This window comes from Polypterus senegalus, chromosome 6 (genome assembly GCF_016835505.1).
Source record: "Polypterus senegalus isolate Bchr_013 chromosome 6, ASM1683550v1, whole genome shotgun sequence".
NCBI classification, from domain to species: domain Eukaryota; kingdom Metazoa; phylum Chordata; class Cladistia; order Polypteriformes; family Polypteridae; genus Polypterus; species Polypterus senegalus.
Window position 1 is genome coordinate 111,470,446 of NC_053159.1, and position 27,599 is coordinate 111,498,044.

Consider the following 27,599-nt stretch of genomic DNA (forward strand, 5'->3'; position numbering starts at 1 on the left):
TTTGGAGGACCAGAGGAGGGCGAGTGCCTCCTCCAGACCGAGTGGGGGCGTCCGTCCTGGTTATGCAGGGGGCCTCGGATACAGGGCTTGGAAGCCCAGCCCTGTAGGGACCCGTGGTCACCAGCAGGTGGCGCCCCAGTGCCTAATTATTCCGGGAGCCCGGCACTTCCGCCACACCAGGAAGTGCCGGGGGGAAGACGACCGGGAGACACGGACGGTTTCGGGTGCGCAGCGGCACTTCCGCCACACAGGGTGTGGCCACCGTTAAGTGCCGGAAGCAGCTGGAGCCCATCCGCTCCCCATAGCGCCTCCCTCCAGTCAGCGGTGGATGTCGGGAGGCAGTGTTGGCGAGCTTGAGATAGGACAGGAGGCGGCCAGGAAGGCACAAGAGACTGTGGGCCTGGACATTGGGGAAATCGGTGCGAAGGCACTGGGGTGCACGTGAGCCATTTGTATATAATATTCGTGTAAATAAGTGTGTTGGGTCCAAAAATGTTGTCCGTCTGTCTGTGCCGGGGCCAGCATTCACAATATATATATATATATATATATATATATATATATATATATATATATATATATATATATATATATATAAACATGAGCAGCAGAAAAAGGGCTCGGAAAGAAACAGAAAAGACAGCTAAAGCTTCATCCTAGCCTAGACAGGCATCAAGTCCAAGCTCAAGGCACGGCCTGCTTCAAGGCACTGACCTGGAACAGATAGGTGAAAGCACAGATTTCCCTGGACTTGATGCTGCTGCATCGTCTCCAGCTGAGAGAGAAAGTGGGAGCAAATGTGCAAGCAAGTTGGGCCAAAACTCATCGATTCCAGAAGATTCATTCAAACTGAAAATGGCCTTACCTTCCGCATTGTCAACTACTCCCCGCGAGCCGCTGACATAAGACTCCAACTGGGCTAGCCACTTCACCCGCAGAGTACAGAGAAGACCGAAATGATCTGTTTGAACTGAAGGTAATGATCGCTGCAATGGCCACCGCTCAAGACATAAAGAAGCTCAAGAATGATATAAAGAAAGGAATAAATGATATAAGGAAAAGGGATATAAATGATACAAGGAAAGAAATAAAGGACATACACTAGACAAATGAGAAGCTGCCTCAGGATATTAAAGACCAGGAAAAATGTTTAAATAATTGCTTTGAGGCAACCTTTAAACGTATGTTAGAAAAAAGTGAGGAAAAAATACAGTAAAACGTGTCTAAGTTTGATAATAAACTTAGAACACTTGGTGCTCAATTGGAAGACGTTAAGACAGACTAGCTGCACTGGAAGATGGATGCAGAAGGACTAATATTAGAATCAAAGTTCTCCCTGAGAATTGTGAAAGTCCTAACCCAGTGAAATTTGTAGTTGAACTATTCTCTAAGATAATCGGAAAGGACTTCAAATCAGATACTTAGATAGCATCAGCTTACCTCATACGTGGATTGAATACCTCAAAAACTAGAACTCTCATTAAGCATTTTGAAAAATGACAATTTAAATTACATATACTGTTAGACAGACACAAGAGATATATTTCAAAATAACTACATTCATATTTTAATTTCTAACCCTCAACAGCTGCTAAATTTGCCACATTTTACAACATTAAACAGCACTTACGGAAAGCGGAGATCAGATATAGTCTCTTGTATCCTGCCAAACTGAAAGTGGAAATTCAAGGCAAGCTCTACATTTTTACTTCCATGGAGGAAGCAGAAGAAGAGTTAACAAAACCGATACCGACACATTTTTGAAGTATAATCGTGAATCACATCCAGTCCTGGCATGGCAAAAAAGATCTTACCTGTTGTGTCTCTAAGTAGGTCAGAGGAATGGAATGTTGTGAAATGTGTTCTAGCCTCACGTGGGGAGGTAAAATGGTGGGGTGGGGGGACTAGGGGGCGAGAGAAAGAGAGCAAGCTATCTCTAATCTATCCTTTTAATCCTTATAAGTGGCAACATAACAATAGACTTCATGGCAATAACTCCTGAAAAAATTGGAATTTAAGGCCAACGCTGTCTTATCTTACATTTAGACTACACAATTACAACAAATGTTCAGAAGAAATGGTTGCAATATATTTCTGCAATATATAAAAACTTTTTAAAGTCCCTCCTTTTCACAGATCCCAGAGTACAGTGGAAAAAGGATCTCTTACTCAACATTTCAGAAAAGGAGTGTAAGGCAGCCATGCACAGAATTCATTCTAGCTCCATATGCGCAAAGCATACAATTATTCAACTTAAATTTATATATCGAGGGCATCTGTCTAATTTAAAATTGTCCAAAATGTTTCCAGGGCAAGATCCAACCTGCAAACGTTGCAATCAAGTTCCAGCCTCACTGGACCATATGTTTTGGACGTGCACCAAATTAATATAATTCTGGACCAAAATCTTTAACACTAGAATTACCAGAGCCTACGAAAAAACTCGTAGATCTGTCCCACCTTAAATCACTACTTAAATCCGTCCTCACCTCTCCCAGTCTTTTGTCCCGTTAATGTGCAGATTAAGAGCACCAAGCAGCCGGCTATTCTATCCCCCACCGTCACAGAACATGCACAAACATCTCAAAGTTCATGCCTTGATTGAAACCTTTCCATATTTTAGTAATAAATGTTACAAAATGTAGGCATAAACTATAGAAACGGAACACATACGAAATGCGTGTGTTCCAAAAATGATCTATTATTTCCACTCTAAAACTCCACTTCACTCCCAGATAATCAATCAAGGCATGAGCTGGGAGAAGTTCGTGCATGTTCTGCAACGGTGGGGGATGGAATAGCCGGCTGCTTGCAGCTCTTAATCTGCACATTAACAGGACAAAAGACGCTGGCGGAGAGGTGAGGACGGATTTAAGAAGCGATTTAAGGTGCGACGGATCTACGAGTTTTTTCGTAGGCTCTGGTAATTCTAGTGTTAAATGCCTTTCAGACAGCCTTGGAGTCACAATTCCTCCTAATCCACTAACAGCTGTGTTTGATGTACTTCCAGATAGGCTTAAAGTGGAGAAAGACAATTAAACTGTAATTGCCTTTACTTCACTATTGGCACGTAGACTTAGCTTGCTCAACTGGAAGAATCCTAACTCACCTCATTTAAGGCAGTGGGTAACTGATGTTCTATATTATCTGAAATTGTAAAAAATCTCATTCTCAATTAGAGGATCTGTACAAAACATTTTCAAAACCTGGCAGGATCTAATCAATAACATTGTAGAATAAGAATTTAAATTGAGAAAGCAGATTATCTTCCCTTTTTTACTCTATTTTTATGTATTTACTTATGTATTTATTTACTTGTTTTTCCTACTATTAAAGTTTTACTCTGTTTGCCTAGCTGTCTTTCTCATGGGTGGGGTTTGATTTGTTTCGAACAGTTTTGTAAAACTTGGCTTGCCGGTATGGAATGTTATTTGACTTTAATAAATTCAATAAAATTTAAATAAATAAGTGTTTGAATCTGGCAGCGCTTTAGTCTCTAACTCTTTCCATCCCCTAACCCTGCTACCTCTTTTTATTTGTGCAGTGCATTATCCATCCATTGTCCAACCCGCTGAATCCGAACACAGGGTCACGGGGGTCTGCTGGAGCCAATCCCAGCCAACACAGGACACAAGGCAGGAACCAATCCTGGGCAGGGTGCCAACCCACCGCAGGACACACACAAACACACCCACACACTAGGGCCAATTTAGAATATTTGTGCAGTTCAAAGGAAATTAATTTCTGTAATATCACTTTTAACATTTTAATTGATGTTGCTGGCCTCAAGCCTAGGGGAACCTAGACCAGATACAAGCCATTGCTGCTGCGGCTTGTAGTTAAACAATGTAGTTAAACAATGGTGCATGCCAATTTCCTCTACAGAACAACTGCGTAAACACATTTACTTTGGTTAGTGTTGTTGTCAGCTATCAAGGAGTACCTGACTAGAAACCAAAGTCCCCAGAACTTGTTAATTTTCAAATGAAGCAAGCAGTCATGTACTGTATCACCACATTGTATGTGGATGAGATACTAATCAAAGCAGTCTGATTATTCAAAGCAGGTGCCTCTTTTGCAAGACAGGAAAATATTTATGTTCTGTAGATAGCCATCAACAATAACCTGTAGCAGAATTTTACATGAATTTTGCCTTTTTCTTTAAAACACTGATAAATAGCCCATTACACTAAGCAACACACAGAAATGACATTTTCTTTAAAACACAAGCCCATTACATTGACTTACTGTTTATATTTGAAAAGACTTAACAGTCCTTGTCAAGCCTAGACAAGTCATCCAACTACAGAAATGCACTAGCACAAAACTCTAAATAAAAAAAAAAAAAAAAAGCCTTAAAACTGACCTTTTTTTGTGTGTAAGCCTTGTGGTTTAGAAGTGGATAATTAAGTCAACTATCCCATGCTCCCCTGCAGTAAAGACCTTTGCCTACTCACCTGTACTACTTCCAAAATACAAAAAAACATGTATATAATATGCCTCATACAGCCAGGATAGAGCTCAGAATGCCTAATCTGCATAGTTAAGAGATGACTAGGAAGCCTGTTGTCTGGTTATAGTTTTTGAATACCTAACTTACATATTCATTATTCTGATGGTTGCTAACAACCTTCCTTTCTTTAATAAAGATCTCGGTTCCTCCTGGCAAACAGATGAAACCAATTTTTTTTCAATAAACATGATATCAGAAGCGGGACCTCTATCTGTAACCCCTGGTCCTCAAATGGCAGTTGCATCTGGACAAACACAGCAAGGATAACCAGCTGGCATATCAAAGATGTGTAGGCATTTAAACTCCCACTTTAATCTTTGCTTTTTGTCCATGTTACAGGTACTCCCTCTTCTTCAAAGAGTACACAAACAGGATTTATTTCAGTAACAAACAGATCTTTTTAGGATGACCCGAGGGTGACTCTCTCAAGTAAAGGTCAAAACTCCATGAGGTGCTAAAAAAAAGAATATGCATTCATGAAAGGGTTGCATGGAGGATAGCTACATATTTACTTGGTATGATATTCCATTACAAAGATTTTTTAAAAGAAAACAGAAATGTAGTACTATGTTGTTAAGCAACTTGATTTTGACTAAGACATCATTTGAGCAGCAGGCTTGTTCCTGCTCTAATTTTACCATGAAATAAATTTACAAACATGCATTTTACTTTCCTCGGAAAGTGGATAGTAGTTCTCAATTTATTAACATTTGTATTTTTTTTTCTTCCTAAATGTTGTTTTCATCAGATAAGCTTTATGATAAATATGAAGATGCAAATGGTATCATGTTAACTTTTCCACTATTAACTACCATGCTATTTATAACCCACTTACTTGCTTACTTGGTGGTTAACGAAGCGAGTCAACTATAAAAAAAAATTGTAACAGTCAGCCCCTCAACAGGTCTACCTGGCTACACTTCACCACATTTGCTGGGTAGGAAGATTGTTCAAAAGGCAGGCCAAAGCCAATCACCAAATTGTGTTCCCCTTCTCTCAGCTTAAACTACAATCTATGCATAAATACATTTAAAGGACATAAACACCAAGAATGTAAATTAACAGATTAGTTGATATTTTGAAACTGACCATGCCCTGTGCACATTCAAAAAGGTATAGATCATCTCACACTCATACACATGTACACAATCTTATTAATTCATACCCATGATGATACAACATATTTCCCATTATTATACATTTAAAACATGGCCTTCTTCCCACATCCCACAGATGAAAAAGTCCTCTAAGAAAAAGTTTGTTGCAATAAACACAATATACATTCGATAGCAAAAGCTTTTTTCATCCAGTTGTTGAACTGCAGTTAAAGTTAATGAATGACATAGTCACTCAACAAATCTCCGAAATGCAGAAAAACTGGAAAATCTCACCCACGTTCCAACGAAAGTCAAGGTAGTCAAGGTACACTTTGAGTGACCAAACTGACCTTAACTGCAGTTATTTACTCGTACCTCAAGTCAGCATCCCATTTGCACATGTAAACTTCAAACGTCTCTTGTATGTCCTTTCACATTAATCACATTTTTGTTGTTATACCAGTGAACATTACTTTACATTTAAAAGCCCAACAGACAACATAAATTTAGTGTCAGCAAACTCTTGATGATTTAATTTTGCTTGTGATTCATTTTCTGCTTTTGCAGTCCTACTAACTAACTGTCTGTCTGTGTGATTATGCAGAATCATTAAAGGATTATGTGTTGTAGCACTAGAGAGGATCTGCTCTGTGCTTCAAACCCTTATAAGGTAAACCACAAAAATGTCTGACTAGTGTGGAAATTTTAAAACACCAACTAAATTAGGATGACCAGAAGTATTCTTTTTCCTAGTTATTTTGTCATTTACTAGTGTTTTGCTTGGGCAGGACTGATACAATTCCTAAAATTCTCAGAAATCCTACTGCTAGTTGTGTTAAATAAGACCATACTGTACATTGCATTCTGACTTAGTTGGCTCCTAGCAAAAGGGACACAAACACATTACAAATGGAATACATCATAAACACAAAAGATTTCCAAGCAAAAATGTTTAAAATAAATTAGTTAAAAACAAATTAACATGCTTTTGATCTGTACAGACAAATTTGAAGCCAAATGTACTATCTGTAGAGCTGTCACATACAGGTCAACAAAAATAAACCTGCTAGCTACATCAAAGCACATGCCTGGTTATTCTACAAAGCAGAAAACTGCTGTAAAGAAAAAGAACTCGTCAGCACAAGTGATAGACTTATGAGGAATCAGAAGATGCAGGAAATATAGCTAATGGTGTTTTCTCAGATTAGTGGATAGTAAAATGACCTTCATTGCACATGTTAGCGAGACTGTATGTGTAGCTGTTTTTAAGACCTTGAAAGATGTTTAACTAGTGTGGACAGTATGGGGTGCTGGAGCTTCCCAAACCTTAGCCACAACCACAAAAACACACGTCCCAGGTTCATACAAGTGATTTATTAACACAAAGTCTTCACAACAGTCTCCAATGCAGACACAATAACTCTTTCCTTTTCCTTCTCTTCTACACCTCCATGCCCTGGGGGTGTTCATTGGTTTTCCTGCTACAGGGATGTGGCCTTCTAGCAGTTCTGGGGAATATGTAATAATTCAGTTGCCCCTTTCCTTCCTTTAAGTTGAGCCCCAAGCCAGGTAATTTTCCTCCATCAATTCCTGCCAGGATGCCAGCATACCCATTCTTCATATGTCATCCTATGTCCAGATCTTTATGTAGGTAGGGGACCTCCTGTCTCTTTTAATGTATATTGGGCACCTGAAACTCCCGGCCAGGTACAGGAAAGGAGTCCATTCCAGCAGGGACACTAGTCCCTGCCTACCATCAATTACACTAGTTTTACTGTGTTCTAAAATGTTTTGTTAGAATTGATATTTTTTTGCAAACAGTGAGAACATCTAGCAAATTATAACTAAGATAATTTTTTTTTTATTTTCCAAAAGATGTTGTGTGCAAAATTAAGAAAAACATAAAGCTTAAAATGGACCTAATTTCTTTTTTTTTTTCTTCTTTACCATTATGTAAGAAAAACAACAACCCTACAACTGTTTAAAAACTTTACTAAGAAGTTTAATTAAAAGAGAAATTTAAATTGATTGTTTTTATTAGAAAGTTTAATAACTTTGGAGGCACATGTTGTTTACTTGAACCGACACTAACATCCCAGTGTGTGAGGGTGGTGCCACCCAGACAGTTCATGCCTTATGCTCAGAGCAGCCGAGATCGGTTCCCACTTTGAAACTATAGACTAGATTAGTCTGTTACAAAATTAATGCATGGCTAGACAAACAATTGTAGCCATTGCAATTTTTATCACAATATGAAGGCGAAGCCTTTATGCATTTATCTGTGCTATGAATGATGCTGTATAAAAAAAAAAACAATTGATCTCTCTTTCATTACAACTCCCTTATTCAAATGACTGCCAATTAGTCATACCACTGTACCCCAAAATCATGCACGAATTGTGTATTGTTATTTCTCAGCCAAGTCTATAATGAAATGCAAGTGGCAATTATGAAAGCTTCTTTTGCCCTTAAAGTGAATTTCCCACGTTATTAAGTTTAACATATGCAGAATGTTTAAATGATGATTGAGATTGCCGTAGTTTTCCATCAAGTAAACAGTAAAGCAGAAACCAGTATGTTGACCATCATTGTGCATCAGTTACAAAAGAGAAGTGTGAGTTTAACTCCAATCATTTCTACATAAGGCCTTGGACATTCAGCATTAGTGCATTAACAGAATGAACTGATACAGCATACTGTATCTTTCTTCCTTGTGTGTATGCAAATGATGAAAGGGAAGTCATCTGCAACATAGAATTGTCAAAGGATTCAGAACCAAAAAATCTACGTTTAAAAAAAAAAAAAAAATTAAATGTGGGCAGTGTGATGTAATGGCTAGATTAAACTTTATATCTTTCCTGCCATGCCTGAAACCCAGTAAGCAACTAAGAATACAAGTCAAACATCTGCAAATATCATACCCAGAAAAAATGAAAAATGGTCACAGAAATTCATAGACAGGAGAAGGTCTTGCAGTTTTATTGCTCATGGATATGTGGTTAGAATATCTAAAGATACTGTGCTGTGTATCAGTATTTGACAAAAGAATGAAATGGCTATAGCCTGTTTCCAGGAAGAAAAAAGAACATTATACGCTTTAACAAACTGTTCAAATAAAAAAAAAAAACTTGAGGTACAAGTTTGAAATTTTACCTAACAATTTGTTCCTAGTGAGTATAATTTACCTATCCAGCTACTGGCTAGACAGGTTACTGAAGAAAAATAAAAATTATCTCTGACACATTGTTATTATAAAAGAAAAAAAGTTATTCTAAATTCTGCTTTTTAAGATTCCCTCTGCCAAGGTGGCTTATACATTAAACATGGTTTATATAAAGTGTGAGTTGCTCTATAGACATATTTACAACACCCATCTGATTCAGCGCAAGCATATGTGGCAGTAATGTTTATGCATAATTGGTAACTACTGTGAATCCAAGAAATTCACTTGTAAAAAAAACTGCCATTACAAATGAAGAATTCACATAAACAAATTTTAGTATGATCCAACTTCACAACTGAAACTGGTGTCTTCATTTATTTAAATATTCTATTACATATTTTAGAAATAAAAAATATGTTATAAATGGATGTGCACATCTGAAATTTAGAAAACAGCTGGGGACACTCCGGCAAATTTAAAAAATAAAGCTCGAAAAAACAAGGACAAATTAAAGAACATAAACAAAGAATTAAGAAAATCTGAGTGAATAATAAGAATTCAAAATATACCGTATTGCCTGTCTTATAGAAATATATATATATATTTAGTTACTTATTTAACTATGCCTATCAGTTCTCCTGGGGCACAGACCACAAATAGCAGCTCCTCTGATTCTTCTGTCCTGGGTTAGTTTTTCAAGTTGTCTCCAGCAGAAGCTCCTTTTTTGTGTCATCTTCAAGGTCAATTAAGCCAGGTGTTCTTTGCAAGGCCTTTATTTCTGGGGATTCCACATCAGCACTTACCTCATAATGTTGATTCTCAGCTAGTACAGTATGTGTCCTATCACCTACCGCCTACTTTTCTTTAATACTTCTGCTAATAGCTGTGGTGTTCTCTGCCATAAATCAGTGCTATGGATCGTTTCAGGCCAGTGAATTCAAAATGATTCTTTTCAAACAACTATTAGTAAAGATCTGCACTTTCCAGATGGCGGTCTTTGTTGTCCTCCAAGTCCCAGCACCATACAAAAGAACTGACATCACAATGGATTTAAACAGTCTGATACTGGTATGCTGTGATATTACTTAGAGTTCCATGGACCGTACTTTTAAAAATGTGCTTATGTTTAGAAACTTTGCATGAAAATTGGCTTAATGTTGCCGCAAATTCCAACCACCCATAAGTTCAACGCAGATTTTTACTTTTTGGTGGCACTGGTAGCTGTCCTGGGTATGACGCTAAACTGCATCCAGCCCTGCAGCAGTCCTCCAACTTGCAGGGAAATTATGGCGGTTGGTGGCTGGTTATCATGGCTGGCCTGTACACTGGTACTGTGAGTGCTGTGCAGAGTGGAGGCAGGACCACTGCGTTTTTCCCAGTTGATTCTGGGGTTTGTCAGGGGTGTGTTCTGGCTCCTACTCTGTTCAATGCTTGTATGGACTGGGTGTTGGGCAAGGTCGTGGGGTCCAGTGGCTGTGGGGCATCTGTTGGTGAAGAAAGATTCATGGATCTTGACTTTGCTGAGGATGCTGTGATCTTTGCGGAGTCAATGGAGGTTCTGATTGGGGTGCTCGAGAGACTGAGCGAGGAGTCTGAGTGTCTGGGCTTGCGAGTGTCTTGGATAAAAACCAAGATCCAGGCCTTTAATGACCTCTTGGGCACAGCCATCAGCACTGTGTCCGTTTGCGGAGAGAGTGTTGACCTTGTTAAGAGGTTGCTTAACTTGGCAGTGACATTCATGTCTCTGGTGACTCTTCCTATGAAGTCAGTAGATGGATTGGGAGAGCATGGGGTCATGAGGTCACTGGAAAGGGGTGTGTGGTTTTCCCAATTTCTATGCAAAAGGACGAAGGTCCAAGTCTTTAGAGTCTTGGTGCTTCCTGTCTTGCTATATGGTTGCGAGACATGGATGCTATCCAGTGACCTGAGATGAAGACTGGACACCTTTGGTACTGTGTCTCTCCAGAAAATCCTTGGGTACCACTGGTTTGACTTAGTGTCGATTGAGCGGTTGCTCATAGAGTCCCAAATAAGGCACATTACCTGCATTGTGAGGGAGCATCAGTTACGGCACTCTCTGAGGGTGATCCCACTTGTAAGATCCTCATTGTTGGGGACCTAAGTGGCTGGAACAGGCCAAGGGGTCGCCGACATAATACCTGGCTGCGGCAGATAGAGGGTCATTTCCAGAGAGTGGGACTGGACCGCGTGTCTGCCTGGGGGGTTGCAAACCGTGATCCCAAGTTGTTTTGTCGTGTAGTGGGTGTGGCAACACACTGTACCAGTGCATGTTTCCCAACTTGACTTGACTTGTGGCATTTTAGTGATTCCAGGCAGCAGAACAATGAAGTGAACAAAAATCATACTTCATTGTACATTTCAGTGATGCATTGGTAACATTCTGATGTTCTTGAATTAATTCTACCACAGTTAATTGATATATTATCTCAATACAGAGGTCTTCAATGCTGGTAATAACACCTAATTAATGTTAGCTGACTTAGCATGTAGCCTATCTATTTGTCCATAAATACTTTATGTTTGTTACAGCCTGTAACCGAACAGGGATCAAGTGATTTCTAGGTGATGGTCTCTCCAAGAGAGTGGCTATAAGAAGTGTAAATCAGCTTTTAAGCCAGCCATCATCATGAGCCAAAATATTCATCACAAACCCTGACAACTAACTCCTTGCATAGACCATCATTGGCAATATCCTCCAAAACAGCTAACGCTGCCATTGCATGTTATGTTATACAACACACAGCACAACTTATATAATCTTTTTTTCAGGTGATAGTGGGTATCTATCATCTCAGAGCCTGACTCTTCACACCACTCACCAACCCACAAACACCACAAGAGAGGAGATACTCCATTCATTGATTCTTTTAAAGGTAGACAGTGCAAGTTTGGACTCATCAGGTGGTACGCTGTTGTACAGCCCCACAGAGGTTTGCTGCATAGTAATGGATTGTATAGTGCTGCACCATATAGTACAGAAATACAGACTGCCTCTGCCAACAGAAATGGGGCAAAAGGAGTGCAGGATAACCCAGAGTCTGTCCCTCAGGACATCAATGCAATGGCAATTTAAAGACATTTGGGTTGTATACCTCGAATGTAAAGATACTTGTATGTATTATTTACTTGTCAAATTTTTTTTCAAGTTCATTAAGAATGTTCTTAATATCTTGTAGTTCTGTGCATACTTCACTTCAAATTTCTGTGCCTGTTGCATGATGGTACATTACTATTGCTCTCTCCACCCAGCTGCTGTCACTTGTTCCCACTTTTTATTTTGTTTTATTTGTGACTCCTGCAGAGAGACCAGCAAAAAGAATATTTTTGCAGTTCTCCACTTCAACCAAATTCAAAATCACTGAAGTTTCATTTTCTATTAATGTTCTCCCTAGGTATGGAGTAAAGACGTCACTCAGGAACATGAACAAGTTTATATGGTGATTAGATCATGAATATTCAAAAAAGGGCTCCTTAAGCCATACATGGTTATTATGTGATAGGAGGTCCGTGGTGAAGCATGATTTTTAAATAGATAAACAGGTCCTGGAGCATGCAAGGCTCCGGAGGGGTGCAGGCATTGCTTCAGGGGTTGACTGGGGTACTTGTCTGATTGCACATTCACTTGAAAATGCAAACAGGTCAGTCAGGTGCCTCATTCACATCTCGCAGCAGGTGGAGAATAGCACCTGCACCAAATTGGACAATATAAAAGGAGCCTGAATGGTAGAAAGGGGGAGCAGATCAGAAAAGCAGATAGAGGATAAAAGAGATTGGAGGTTAAGGAAAAAGGAAAATGCAAGATTGGAGGAGCCTGTGTTATAAACAGTAGAGGCAAGTGGTCAGGAGTATACCCCAGGGAAGCGAGTGGCAGTCCTGCACATGAATGTGGGGCTGGAGAAGGGGCGATTCCTTAGAGCAGTGAAGGGGAGTAGGAGCAGCCCTGTCCTGCAGCATCTCCCTTACAGACACCAACAGACTAGCTGAGAGAGAAATGATTGAGGTATGGAGGGGAGTCCTATGGACACTGATAGACTGGCAGTAGGAGCCCAGGACCAGGGATTTAGTGGATGACTGCACCTGTCAGCAGGTGTCTCTTTATGCTGCAAGGTCATGATGGGGATAAGCTGAGGAGACTCCAGATATTAGGAAGAAGCATTAGGACGAAGGTCCAAGTCTTTAGAGTCTTGGTGCTTCCTGTCTTGCTATATGGTTGCGAGACATGGATGCTATCCAGTGACCTGAGACGAAGACTGGACACCTTTGGTACTGTGTCTCTCCAGAAAATCCTTGGGTACCACTGGTTTGACTTTGTGTCGATTGAGCGGTTGCTCATAGTCCCAAATAAGGCACATTACCTGCATTGTGAGGGAGCATCAGTTACGGCACTACGGCCATGTGGCACGTTTCTCTGAGGGTGACCCGACTTGTAAGATCCTCATTGTTGGGGACCTGAGTGGCTGGACCAGGCCAAGGGGTCGCCGATGTAATACCTGGCTGATTTAGTGGATGACTGCACCTGTCAGCAGGTGTCTCTTTATGCTGCAAGGTCATGATGGGGATAAGCTGAGGAGACTCCAGGTATTAGGAAGAAGCATTAAATCTTGTGACTGTTTTAACAGAGAAACCTGCCTAGGATTTTAACCTCCTTTTAATGGCATTATTTATTGCTTCTTTTTAACCTCCACTTGACACCTTGATTTTATGGATTTATTTATTTATTTAATGAAGATGATCTTTTGAACTGCACTTTGGAACACTTTTGTTTGGTTTTTAATAAAAGCACTGAACATTGAGCATCATCTCCTTGCTGACTCTGTGTATGTGTGTATTCATTTGGCCAGCTCATCTTGGTTTACAATTATTGACGGTTCTGGATTAAAGAGGCTCTTGGAAGCAACCAGGGAGCGTGGAGCTGACTCAGATAGTCACATACTGGCTGGCGGTAATGGACAGTTACTTAAAGCACCACATGCACGTGTGCGTTGTTTTAAATTGATCTGAGGAGCATAAGCAAATTTTTAGTATCTAATGGAAGCAACATTTTATAGATGAGGCCCCAGAAGTTCTTAAGATAGACAAAGGCTGTAACTTTATCACACTTTGCCTTTTCTTTTTTTCTTGCCTGCCTGTCAATAACATTTCCTAGGTAGGTGAAGGTTTCTTCCTCCTCAAGTGGACTGGGTAAATGCAAATGTATTTGTACTTGAGGACTTTAGTTCTCTTTGTGAATGTTGTTTATGGATATGAAACAGGTGGGCTGTCTCACAAGAAAAGTCCATTTGGTTTAGCATTTAATTAGATTAGCATTTATTTTGAGAATATTTCACGTTTTGCGGTGTCTTATTAATGTGAAGAAAATTCATTATTCTGGCTGTATTTGACATTCTACTGTCTATGAGTGTACAAACTGATAAATCTCATCTCCACACAAATAAGCTTTAGAAAGTTATCTAAAATGGAATTACTTCAGAATTAGGGAAGCACAGAAGAATGTAGATCCTATATTTGGAAAAGTTCAGGATCATTTTAATTACCCACAAAGTAAACCTACAGTATACTGTATATCAGGACTAAGCTTCTTGCCTCTTAACGTTTAGGTAATGTGAAAGGCAAACAGTAAATAAACAGTACTGATTGTATGGTTCCCTTAATGGGAAAACAACAGAACATGGAGAACAGTGCAATCAGGAGACAAGAAGTGTCAGTCTTGTTGGCTACAGTACTTTGCAAATAATTGAAAATGAATATATTAATAGGGCTATACAATATTCTTTAAACTTAACTTGAGTTTTCAGTTTAGTGATGCAAAACCTGCATATTTTTAACATCACTTACAAAATTTAGAACAACACTTTAAATTAATGTCTTAACAAGCCTCTACCCAACTGAATGTCAAAATACATCATGTCTAAGGAGTAAATGATGCCAGCTGGTTAGAGAGTTTATTATGTGCAACACTACAAAAATGGTAACTGCTGCTTTATAAATAATAATCATTTAATTATATAGCACCTTTCCCAAGCTCAAAGCACTTCACAAATATTTCAAAGGGTACAAAAAGAATAAAACCACAGAAAATACTACATAAATAACAATAGATACAAGCTAATCTCAAACACTAAAAACCAAATAGTAGATTTATACATGAAACACAAAGTTCTGAATTAGAATAAGAAACAACAAGCAGAAATAAATACAGAAATACCAATTCCTAATGAAATCAATGAACAAATAATATAATTTGTGTATGCTAATATGTAGCATTATCAATGCAATTATGAAACTATCTATAACCGTGACTGTCTGTGAAAGAGAACTTAAGTTTGTTGATCAGTCACATCACTTTAAAATAAATAAGAATGAGTAGTAAAACACCAAATTTTGTTATCTGTTTTAGGGTGAAACACTCAAAGGACAGAAACCACTAAATGGCTATTCTTTTGATGTACAACTGCTAAAGACAGTTGTTCTCACCTAAGCTATTGAAAAGTAAACACACTCAGACAGAGTTGCCTCATTTTGAGACTCTTTAATTTTTGCCATATTTCAGATAGGCATAACATACAGAGATCATAGTCTGTAATGAATCCAGACAGATACAGATACTTTGCTGTTGATGAACTTAATATTAAGTAAGCCAATGTTAGTGGCAGGAGGTTTGCTGCCCACTGATCCATATCTGGAGTTTATTAAATAAAGTGCACATATTGCAAATCTGACACGCTTGTGATCTGAGCTTTTCATTGGATGGCACACTTCAGAAAACAGGTATTCCTGAGCAACATTTGCTCTTAACAGAGGATTTAACACACAACAGTTTATCATAAGACAGTGAGCTCCTGAAACACTCAACACTGGGACAAAAGAAATCTTTTAACTGGAGCAAAAAATCTATTTATTTATTATAATTTAAATATTTTAGCCAGAACACACAACTCACAATATTCGATGCCCAGGACCACGTCTTTGAAGTAGATCCGTGCCTGCTCCTCTGTGAATGGCTTGTCTGTTGGCACTTCCATCACTGGGCTGAAAGCCAAGACAAGAGAATGGAAACGGAATTAAAGAACATTTCTGCATTTTTCAACATGCTCATTCCTGGAACACAGTTTCATATACTGAAACCGTTTGGTTGAAGCATTTCTTTATGTATTTGATTAATGAAGCATGTTGCGACTCTAATATTATATACATTATACTATATAAACACAGCGTGTATATTATATATATATATATACCCTATATACCACCAGGACTCTTCCTAGAGCTGGCCGGCCATCTAAACTGAGCGATCGGGGGAGAAGGGCCTTAGTCAGGGAGGTGACCAAGAACCCGATGGTCACTCTGTCAGAGCTCCAGAGGTCCTCTGTGGAGAGAAGAGAACCTTCCAGAAGGACAACCATCTCTGCAGCAATCCACCAATCAGGCCTGTATGGTAGAGTGGCCAGACGGAAGCCACTCCTTAGTAAAAGGCACATGGCAGCCCGCCTGGAGTTTGCCAAAAGGCACCTGAAGGACTCTCAGACCATGAGAAGGAAAATTCTCTGGTCTGATGAGACAAAGATTGAACTCTTTGGTCTGAATGCCAGGCGTAACTTATGGAGGAAACCAGGCACCGTTCATCACCAGGCCAATACCATCCCTACAGTGAAGCATGGTGGTGGCAGCATCATGCGGTGGGGATGTTTTTCAGTGGCAGGAACTGGGAGACTAGTCAGGATAAAGGGAAAGATGACTGCAGCAATGTACAGAGACATCCTAGATGAAAACCTGCTCCAGAGCGTTTTTGACCTCAGACAGGGGTGAAAGTTCATCTTTCAGCAGGACAACGACCTGACCAGCCAAGATATCAAAGGAGTGGCTACAGGACAACTCTGTGAATGTCCTTGAGTGGCCCAGCCAGAGCCCAGACTTGAATCCGATTGAACATCTCTGGAGAGATCTTAAAATGGCTGTGCACCGACGCTTCCCATCCAACCTGATGGAGCTTGAGAGGTCCTGCAAAGAGGAATGGGCGAAACTGGCCAAGGATAGGTGTGCCAAGCTTGCGGCATCATATTCAAAAAGACTTGAGGCTGTAATTGCTGCCAAACGTGCATCAACAAAGTATTGAGCAAAGGCTGTGAATACTTATGTACATGTGATTTCTCAGTTTTTTTTATTTTTAATAAATTTTGCAAAAACCTCAAGTAAACTTTTTTCACATTGTCATTATAGGGTGTTGTGTGTAGAATTCTGAGGAAAAAAATGAATTTAATCCATTTCGGAATAAGGCTGTAACATAACAAAATGTGGAAAAAGTGATGCGCTGTGAATACTTTCCGGATGCACTGTAGGTCTCAACTATCCACAAATCTTTTTCTCATAAGGCAAATGGGTTACTTTTATGCTTTTTGGAAAATTCTAATTGTGCTTTCATATGGATCTTTTGGATGGCTTCTTTCGTGCCACCCTACCATGCAGAGCAGGGGTAATACAGAACTCTTGACATGAATGAATGGTTCACCTTTACTCCATTCCCAGCCACTGAACTCTATAGCTCCTTTTTTCTTTGCGCCCTGTACTACAGATAATCTTGAACTCCCTGTGATCGTGAAGGAGTCAAGTTAAATGGATTGAAGGATAATTTATTTATAGCTATTAGTTGGGGGGGAAAACACATTTTTTACAGACTACTTCAATTGTTTTTTAAAAGAAATTGGCTTCCCTGATATTTGCTGCAAAATTTTGTCGATAGCAGCTCTATCCTCCAGCTTAGAAAGTGAACTTTTAACATGTATAAAAATTTTTTGCTTGTCTATGATCCACTGTAAAGATCTGAATACCAATCAGCTGAAAGGTGCAAAACCATCAGCCTGAAACTGCTATATGAAATACCAACTAAAAAAAATGACCAGACAAAACACTAAGTAAAGTCTGATGCTAAATGCAAACAGAACAGTAATTTTCTAAATTGTAATTGCCACCATCATGCACTAAAACTGGTAATTTCAGGTCAATCACAGTATTTAGCTGTATAAACCATTAAAATACTAAAAAAGGGAACTCTGAATGGACAAAGGCAGCAGCTGTTAGCTTTTTCCTGATGGGTTTAAGAAAGTGACAAAGTGAAACAAGACTTAAACTTTATATAGTACAACCACTCAACAAATGCACACAAACACAGCTCAACAGAAGAATGAATACCTTTTCATCTCCAAAATGACAAAATTGACAAAGTTTGCAAAAGAGTAAATTGCCTTAAAGCCTGTAACTATGAAAAATAAATAATTTAGGTAATTCAGAAAAATAGCTAATGGATTTCTAAGAATCCCAAAAGGTTTTATATGCAACATAGCTTAACTTTAATTTTGTTTGTGTTAATGTTTGGAATTATGATGATACATGAAAACATTCACATTAGTTCATCTTACCATACCTCCCTCATTTAAAACGCAAAGTACAGACTATTCTAGTGAGCTCTAGGCAAAAGAAAATGACTGGTAACTATGAGGCCCTAAAGAGAAAGTGACCGCCATGTCTTAGGCTACATCCACACTCCTAAGATTTCATTTAGAAAGGCAGACATCAGTTTCTGTTTTCTCCTTTTGTCAAAGTAATCCTGGCACTTTTAACCCCTAAAAACTGAGGCTTTTGAAAATGCTCCCCAGAGCCAAATACTTTGACTATATTCCAAGATAGCAGATACAGCTTTCCATCGTAATTGTTGTGTTGCTTACCTGTAAGAGTCTAATATTATGTTGTGCACAGTCTGGATGCTGTATACTTGCAGAAAAGGCAAATTATTTACCAATTTCTTTTTTTTTTTTTTTGCAATAAAACCTGTGGCCAGCAGCGTTACCATCTTCAAGGTGTCAAGAAGTTTCCGCAGATGCACACATGTCTTGTGTAGGCGAATATCTACTGTATGTCATATGCATTTTCAGAATATGTTAGTGCAACTGGAGATACTTTCATAAATGATGTGAAAACACTTGTGCTACTTTAAAAATGCTGCTTTTAAATAAAAATGTAGTAGTGTACATTCTAGAAGGAAGAAGAAAGATGACACACACACTAATAACTTATTCCTTGTAGTGAAACTGATCACTATTAAGGTAAGTAAGCACCTTGGCAGACAGCAGCAACAAGCATAACAACAACAAACATAACAACATAACATAACAGCAGCAAAGCATAACAACAAAATACACATTTCATAATCTCATGATTAAAAAAAATAAATAAAGATACTTACCCCTTTTGCACAAGTTCAAAAACTAAAAGAGAAATAATACATAAATGTTATCAATTTCATTAGTAATTTAAGTGTAACAAATAAGATCTCAAAACAGGGGTCAGTTCTAGAATTTTATTACTGTATATTCCCATCTTAAATGGCCATGCCATTTCCACATTTCTACAATGTGTTAATCAACAACTACTTAATGAAAGTTTATTTTTCTTTTCTAAAGAATTTAGCAAATTTCTGTGTGTTTTAGTCACAGGAAGATTAGATACTAGTTCAGAGCCATCTCATTTCAAAATGTGTATATTAAGGCAGTTGCCAGGTAATGAACACATAAAAAATATATATATATATAAATTGTAATTTTAAAATTTTCAAAGAAAATTGTTTAAAAGTAATTAAGTGATCAATTTCTTAACAAGGCAGTTTTAAAATGAAACTACTATTGACAAAGGGCTGAAACAACCCAGTATGATAAAAGCAATGACAGTGATATACAGTATTGACTCCTTCATTTTCTTTAGCTCAAGTTTAACAACACTACTTAGGGTGCAAAACTGACAAAAGCAAATTAAAACATAAAAGGGGATATACTCATGGCAATACAGAATGAGAACAACAATTATGAAAATAAATTACCAACACCATAAATTAAGGACAGGAATTGATCACATAAAGTAAGACAACATGACAAGGTATAGGAAACCATGAATATTAAAAAGCAAATGTACCTTATAAGATATCATTATTAAATCCAATGATGCATAATACATTTTATAATTTAATATTACAAATAATTCATGCTCAAAAATTTCATTTGAGGTTTGTGTATTGTCTTTGCATATTATCACAAAACTTAAGCTATTCAGAGAATTACTTCCACATCTCTCTTTCTACATACAGTACAATCCCTCTTAACCGGCCACCTCAGGACTGGACCCATGGCCGGTTGCTGCTTTGGCCCGTTAATCCGACGCATACCTATTTTCAGGTAGAAAAAGATTTCTAAGGTATCTACTGTACCTCAAAGTGCTTTACAAAAAAAGTGCTTTACAAAAATGAAGAATAGAAAGATAGAAGACTCAGTAAAAAATAAAAATAAGTCAACATTAATTAACAAAGAATAAGTAAGGTCCGATGGCCAGGGTGGACAGAAAAAAAAACTCCAGAAGGCTGGAGAAAAAAAATAATTCTATTCTATAACTCTATTATATCACACTGGCTTTGCAAATCATCATGGGGTGCAGGAGATAAAATTGATTGCCTGCCAGCCAGCCACATGGCGAATTTTCATGAAAAAAAAAAATTGTTGAAAGAGGTTACTGGCCACCCAGAAAATTCAATGCAAAAGCTACTCTTCAGCTAAAACTGAATCAAGCTCATACACATACCTGCTTCTTACTAGGACTCAGGGAAATTTAATTGGCTTACCTCTTCGACGTTCCTGAAGAAACCATATTCACAAGGCTTCATCCACGATTTCACACATGGGTTTTTTTCTCATACAACGACTGGACAGTGTGGTGTAGCGGGTCCACAGCTCAAGTCAAAAAGGACACTTTTTAAATAAATAATTGCTGCACTCGCGGTTTAGCGAGGGGGCGTGGTATGTGTGGCCAATCGGTTCCCAGGGAATTCGTGATACGGGCGATCCTAGCTTACTGTAAGTGCACAGGTGAGAAGTCGTCCGCATCCGTAATTGTTTCCGGGAACTGCTAATTGCCACATCTGATCTACGACCCTGTGATAAATAGAAGCATGAGGCGGCTACGGGGAAAACAGTAAAGAATGAGAGGTTAATGAAGAAGGAAGCAGGTAGAGGAAAGCCGGTACAGGAAAGCCGTTGCAGGAGAGCGTGCAAGAGAGAGCAGATTCGATGGAGCAAAGGCAGGCAGCTGGGAGGTGAACTCCTACAGAGGAGTGTTTGGCCGACACCTGGTGGGGCTGAAGAAAGTGGTCGCTCCAGCTGACCAGTATTGAAGACGACTGGCTGTCGAAAGGCAGTGGCAGTCATGGAGGCTTTGGGCTGGTTTAGCCCCAGCGTGAGCACCCTGGCTGCTGGGGAAAGAACCCAAGTCTCGATCCGGATGGAGAAGATGTAGCTAGGGATCAGAGGGCTACCGGACCAATGTGGAAGGCAGCTGTACCTGCAGGTAGGGCGACTCCCCTGTTGCAAAGCCTGATGGGAGAGGCAGGGGAGCCACCAGGTAGAAAGAAGAAGGCACAGTGCATTGGATTTTAAGAGACTGCTTCCAGCCATTGTTTTACCATCACTTGCATTGTTTTTAAAGGACTTGTTTTTTTACTAATGGATTTTAAGATCCACTAATTCACTAATTCATATATATATTTTATTTAATTTTAACAGGCCGGTTAATCCGTTGGCTCTTTAATGCAAAGCCAGTTAAGAGGGATTGTACTGTATTACTGAAGACAGGACTGACATCATGGGATTCATTCCATGCTGGTAAGGCCCAGGCCTGGAAACTGTACTACAACAGGAAAAGACTAAGCCTGTGGTGTCACCATACAATTTATACTCAATTTATATTTAATCATTTTTAATTAATTTTGTTTTTTTAACACTTTCTTAAAAATATTTCCAAGCAATTCACACCCATAATGTGCCCACGCTCTAATCCATTATCTATATCAGCATAAGGTGAAAATCAATTACCTAATAAAACCTATATCCCATACAAGACAACAGGGAACACATAAAGTTAGACTCACCCATGTGAAGATTATCTTCTGAAGGATCATCAAGCACCTAGGAAATGAAAAGGACAAAATGAATATTTGTGCAAGAAAATTAATTTCATGGTTAATTTGTTTTTATTATACTGCAGTTACAGGCTTCATCAGAAGTATCACACCCAGCCACCAGAGAAATACATAGAGAAATCCCATGGTTGTTTAACAGAAATGTATACTAATTAATTAATGTTAGATTATGTCAGAATTGCATTTTTAAGTGACCACTTTTTAGTGAGGAAATGTATAGTAAGCTATAATATTATTAATATAATATTTTTCTGTTTGTTAGTATATACTTAAAATATCAACAAAGTCATTATGTAAAAATGTTGGCACAGAGAAAATGAATTGCTTCCAATGCTGTGGCACCGACCTAATGCAGGTAAGAAATCCGTCACTAATACAGGTTGAACATACCTAATCTGAAATGCCGAGGACCAGATGTATTTCGGATTGTAGATATTTTCAGACTTTGGAATATATGCATATAAATAACGAGATACTATAGGGATATATGTGATCAAGTAGGGAAATGCAGCTACATCAGCTAAGTGACAACTCACGTGTATAATAATCCATATCACGGAGTCCTTATTATAATATGCACAGACTCTATTGTAGTTCCATTTTGTGTGGGCCAATGTTGCATATTTGCACTGAAGAACTTTTTTTAGTCAGTTTATTTAAGCTGCCTGTAGTTTTTTTTCAGGGAACTCCATACCAGCTGATGACTGAGGCACTACCTTCAGTTTTCGTATGGTGTGGGTGTACGTACATACATAACACGTAACAATTTCTGCCAACATAAAAATGCAATTTGCAGCAGTTTCCAGTTCTCCTAACATAGCCAGAGTACTTTACTTTATTCATATTGCAATAAAGGAACCTAGTGAGAATGAAACTGCTTTTGTTAACCTTAAGCAGTGACATTCCATTAATGTACATCTGCAGTGTAAGTATCAGTTATGAGGCAGGTTCATCAATACATATTTACAAGATGACTGTGATGTATATAGGTACATTGTATAGAAAAGTGCATACTCCAGGTTTTATAAATCAGATTTTTTTTTTTTTTTTTTGCAGCATGCATTTTCCTGTTTTTTGGGGTATGCATATTTTCACTCTCAAATCCAAGCAAAGCTTTATAACTGAGACAAGTGCCAATAAAAACAACTTATATTCCAACTATTCATCTGTTTCATTAATTGTTTTATAGCAGTAAGATGAAAGGTGTTTGGATTTCAAAGATCACATTTGATTTGCCTTAGGTCTATCTGATCAGTAATTAAAAATAAAATACTGTGAATGACAAAATAATTGGTATAATTCAACATTATGCCAATAAAAACAAAATAGCATTTGCTCTACACTACAATAATGTTGCCAAGTGCAAGCCTTCATAAAAGGATTGATGAGAGTAAAAAGAACAATCAGAAGGGAGTGAGCATGTAACCAGCAAGAAGGCCTAGGTCAATTTGGCTTATAGGGAAAGTGTATTTAAACATCCACCAGTTATGTATCTTACATTATTGTAACTTTTTTATTAGATTCGATTAGATTAGATAAATTGTATTAATACCATGAGGAAATTCACATGCATGCAGAAGCAGAAACACAGAAACAATGATAAAGACTTACAGGACAAATAATACAGCCAGTCAATCAACTGACATGTAAAAATAAGTAAATGAATAAATAAATGTATATTGTTCAGATATTTCAAAATGGCATTTCAAAATAAACTTAAACAGTACCCCAGAAAAAAAAGAATTGAAATGCCTGGTAGCATTGAAAAGAAAAGACCCACAGAGGCACTTCTTAAAACACTGTGGTGGAATGAGCATGTGGTATAAATGTGCTCCAAGAGAGCGCCTTCTGGAATGGGATGGAGGGGATTTTTCATGATGGCATCCAATTTGGCCACCATCCTCTTTTCTATAACACCTTCCATTATATTATATTCACTTCTTTTTTATGAAATGATCTAACATGTTTCTGAGAATATCTATAGTAAAGCTAAACAAAACTGGTAAAAAAACTCTCAACAATACATTACTTACATTATAGTGAAGAATAAAAGACTACAATTATGCCAGCAGATGATAACTGTCCTATAGATTCTAGGTGGCTTTAAGCCTGCTCTTAGCCTTACATTGAGGATCAGCTATAAGGCAAAAACTCCTTCTAGCGACCCCAGGTATCTCACACATTCCACAGTAACCCTTAAACAGCCCAGATTGCAATTTATATGGTGAACCACCACTTTAAATATCTTGCTTAACAGGATCTACCATCCATAAGCGGATCCTACTTTCCCATGTTAGAATGTGGAGATGCTGTCTCCCAGGCAGTGCAGGAGTCTCACACAGGACTGCTTTGTCCTACCACAGTTTGCTTTTCTCGCACCAACTTTGTGATGGAACTAAGTTTCACATTATACTTCCATCTGTTCTTTTATGAAAGATTTTCAAATACATTCACAGCTTCACAGTAAAACTATTGGTACATATTGAGTAAAGTAATATCAACCGATTTTTTTTACCTGGAATAATATTCAATTGATTTACCTCCACTAGTTTGACAATGTTGATATGATCCAACTTCTTCAGGATAGCAATCTCCTGGTACACCCTCTCTAATGGACCCAAAGGTTTTGGCTGTTCACCTTGAGCAGCTTTGGCTCCTCGAGGTGGGGGGCGACCTGAAAGGACAAGTCAGTTTTCTTAGATAAAAGAAATGAGGCATATGCACAACAGAAACAGGTCCCTTACATATTAATGATAAGAAACTGTGATGGAAATTAGCATGGTGGATTCCACTGAATCCTATACAGTATAGTGCCTTTTACAGGGCAGCTTACACTTTTTCAGCTATCGGGCATCATTGTTATCATATAAAAAGTTCTGCTGCCTCACAGCTTCATAGCCCTAGGTTTGAGTCAAAGTCTGTGTAGACTTTGCATGATTACTCCATGTCTTCTGTGACCTGATGAGGATGTGTATGTTAGGTTAATTTGTAACTTTAAATGGGCCTAGTATGAGTGAGTGTGGGTATGGACAATAATGTGCTCCGCTGTAGATGGGGTTGGTGCCTGCCTCATGCCCAGTCCTTGCAAGGCAGGCACTGAATCCATATGGTACTGATTCTTGTATCAGTAAGTTTTTCAGTTAGAACTTAACATTTTTTGAAGTTATATCTTTCCCTTCTCATTCATCATCTATCACTCAAATGTTTCCAGTAGAGTCTGTATTTGTCTGGGTGACAAAAGAAAACTTCCTTACATATCAGGTACACAAGATTAATTTGAGTAGTCAAAAGGAAAAAAAACTTTATGTAGCAGGAAAGCAGACACTGTAACATAACTGAGTAAATTCAGTGCAGTGCATTTCTTTGTAGAAATCATCTTTGATTCAAATGATAACCTGTTACGGTAATAATATTCAAAAACTACTACTATATGTGCTATGTCACTCCCTGAGAAACATCTTTTTAGTTGTCACTTATCAACCCTTTGTGAATTAACTCATTCACAACATTGAATGTTTGTATTATTTTTTTAAAAATGGAGACCTGAATTTTTTGTAATCAAGTTATTATTTTTGAAATGAAACCCAAGAACAAATATAACAAACCATAGTAAAGTAAATATTAAAAACACCCACCCCACAGTGCCGAACCCCCCTTCTCCAACCCAAAATCCCAATCACCCCAGTGTTGTATGAACAGAGACAGTTCTGAAATGGAAGGTGCAACAATATATAAAAGAAGGGATGGAAATGTGAAGGGGAAAAAAACGGCATCACCGCTATGTGGACAATGAATGACAGCACCCTTCTACATGGTCGCTGGGAAACCGCAAAGAGGACTGCCCATTTAGAATATAAGAGTAAGATACATTACTGACCTGTCCCATGGACAGAGCCTTCTGAAAAAATGTAAGTCAGAAGTGGAACATCAAGATAGACAAGTGAAAAAATTCAGCCATTGAATGAGAAGTGGGAAAGACACAAATGAAACTGGATAAAAGACTTAAACGATGTGGACCTAAAATTGACACAGTAGCTTTGACTGAAGGCTCAGAATCCAAACCGGTTACTCTTTTAACACAACCTCACATCTCAGGTTGTCAATACAGAAGTCTTTTAAAATTAAACCAGTTAAGTTCTGGAGTGTAAAACATCCAAGACACAACTTCAGGGACGATTAATGACTGATTGATAACTAGGGATGACAGCATATCCTGGATATGGCAGGAACACGAGGGAACGGTATTGGATAGCAAAGATAGCAAGCAAATGGAATATTGATAAATAAATAACACCCCTCTTTCAAAATCAGAAACTTTTATAGTGGAGACATCCAGTTATAGTTTTACTCTTTCATGTCATCATGCAGAGTTAGTAGAAATGACTATAATCAACTTAAAAACACATGACTACAGCTAGAGCAGTCAGTTTATAGAGCTATTAGCACAATATTGTAATCCTTTCTTTTAACACCACACGTAAATCTAAATTTGAATTATTCAAGTTCAAAGTGAAACCTACTACCTGTCCCAATTACAAATACACTGCTGAAACATTCTGCTACTAGCAGAAGACTGGATAATGTGGATATCCTAATGTTTGAGTTTTTTTTCAATATTAGATAATTTTACACTAATAAACAACAATTTTTTTGATTTGTGGTATCACTAACATAGTGTTGAATAGGAATGTCACACACAAATGTAATGGTACTTGATTTTGTACAGTACTGCCAGTACTGAATGAAATTATGAAAAATGGAGGGTCAGATTTGGAAAATGAAGCTTCAGGATTTTATGACATTAAAGGTGAATCAATTTGGCCATCTGTTAAATATTACATTTGGCAAGTTTTGCAACCAGCTAACGATGTAAGTATATAACAGAAAATGTTACAAACCTAACAGCAGGGTTTATCTGACAAACCAGATTTTAAAACCATGTTGTCACAGTACAAAAAATAAAGATTACTTCTATTAAAATATCTTGAATTATCTTGAAAATAACTAATTTAACAGTAGAGATTTAACATTTTTATTTTTAGCATTTTTTTTGTTACTGGAGAAAAATGTCAGAGAATTCTGAACTTCTTGATTTATCATTTTTTATAAACCCTATGCTAAAATTCCCTCAAGATTATACTGTGCGCCCCATTTGTTGATCATTGTCATTGTCCCAATGATTATTACAAATTATTACAAATTCGTGCTCTGCATTGTAGTTTGAAACTTATGAATGCCAATACTAGTGTACTTAAATGATAGCTGGGTAACTACTTGATAGACATACTGTTAAGCTGCTATTATAAATAGTATTTATATATTTTATATTCTATTACAGAAAAAGGAACAATACTGTTCACTTGAATAATGGGTGCACTTTTAATGGGATTTCTGTTTTTGCAGTGGTATCTAATACATATTAAATATCATGAAATTTCACTGGTATTGAATACAAAATGGTATCAGGACATCACCAGTGTTGATAATTAATTTTCTGCACTAAGTTAAGTGCACATATTAACTTGGCTCATATACCAACATCTGATGGCACTGTGACACGACACACTACAAACTATGAAATGCTGCAGTCACTATTATTTTAGATTCCAGTCCAATTTTCGATACAACTGGCTATATTCGATTGCACAAGTTTGAAACTTTTTTTGAATTGTTCTTAGTTATCACATTGGTATTAATAAAGATTTATAGGGTAACTACTGTCATGTGTGCAGAGCAAAGTGAAATTCTTGCTTGCATGTGCCGTGAATAAGTCCGACAACCATAATTCCTCAT

General features: G+C 38.0%; 1 protein-coding gene across 5 annotated transcripts in view; it reads right to left on the reverse strand.

Moving 5' to 3' along the window:
• Positions 1-27,599, reverse strand: part of camkk1a (calcium/calmodulin-dependent protein kinase kinase 1, alpha a) — a 184,453-nt gene that overhangs the window by 42,845 nt on the left and 114,009 nt on the right. For all 5 annotated transcript variants that reach the window (XM_039756783.1, XM_039756784.1, XM_039756781.1 and 2 more), the window contains exons 7-10: positions 24,347-24,480; positions 21,756-21,792; positions 19,032-19,053; positions 15,735-15,823 (exon numbers count right to left, since the gene is read on the reverse strand). In XM_039756783.1, the coding sequence (XP_039612717.1) occupies positions 15,735-15,823; positions 19,032-19,053; positions 21,756-21,792; positions 24,347-24,480 (282 nt within the window). The remainder of the gene's footprint in view (positions 1-15,734; positions 15,824-19,031; positions 19,054-21,755; positions 21,793-24,346; positions 24,481-27,599) is intronic.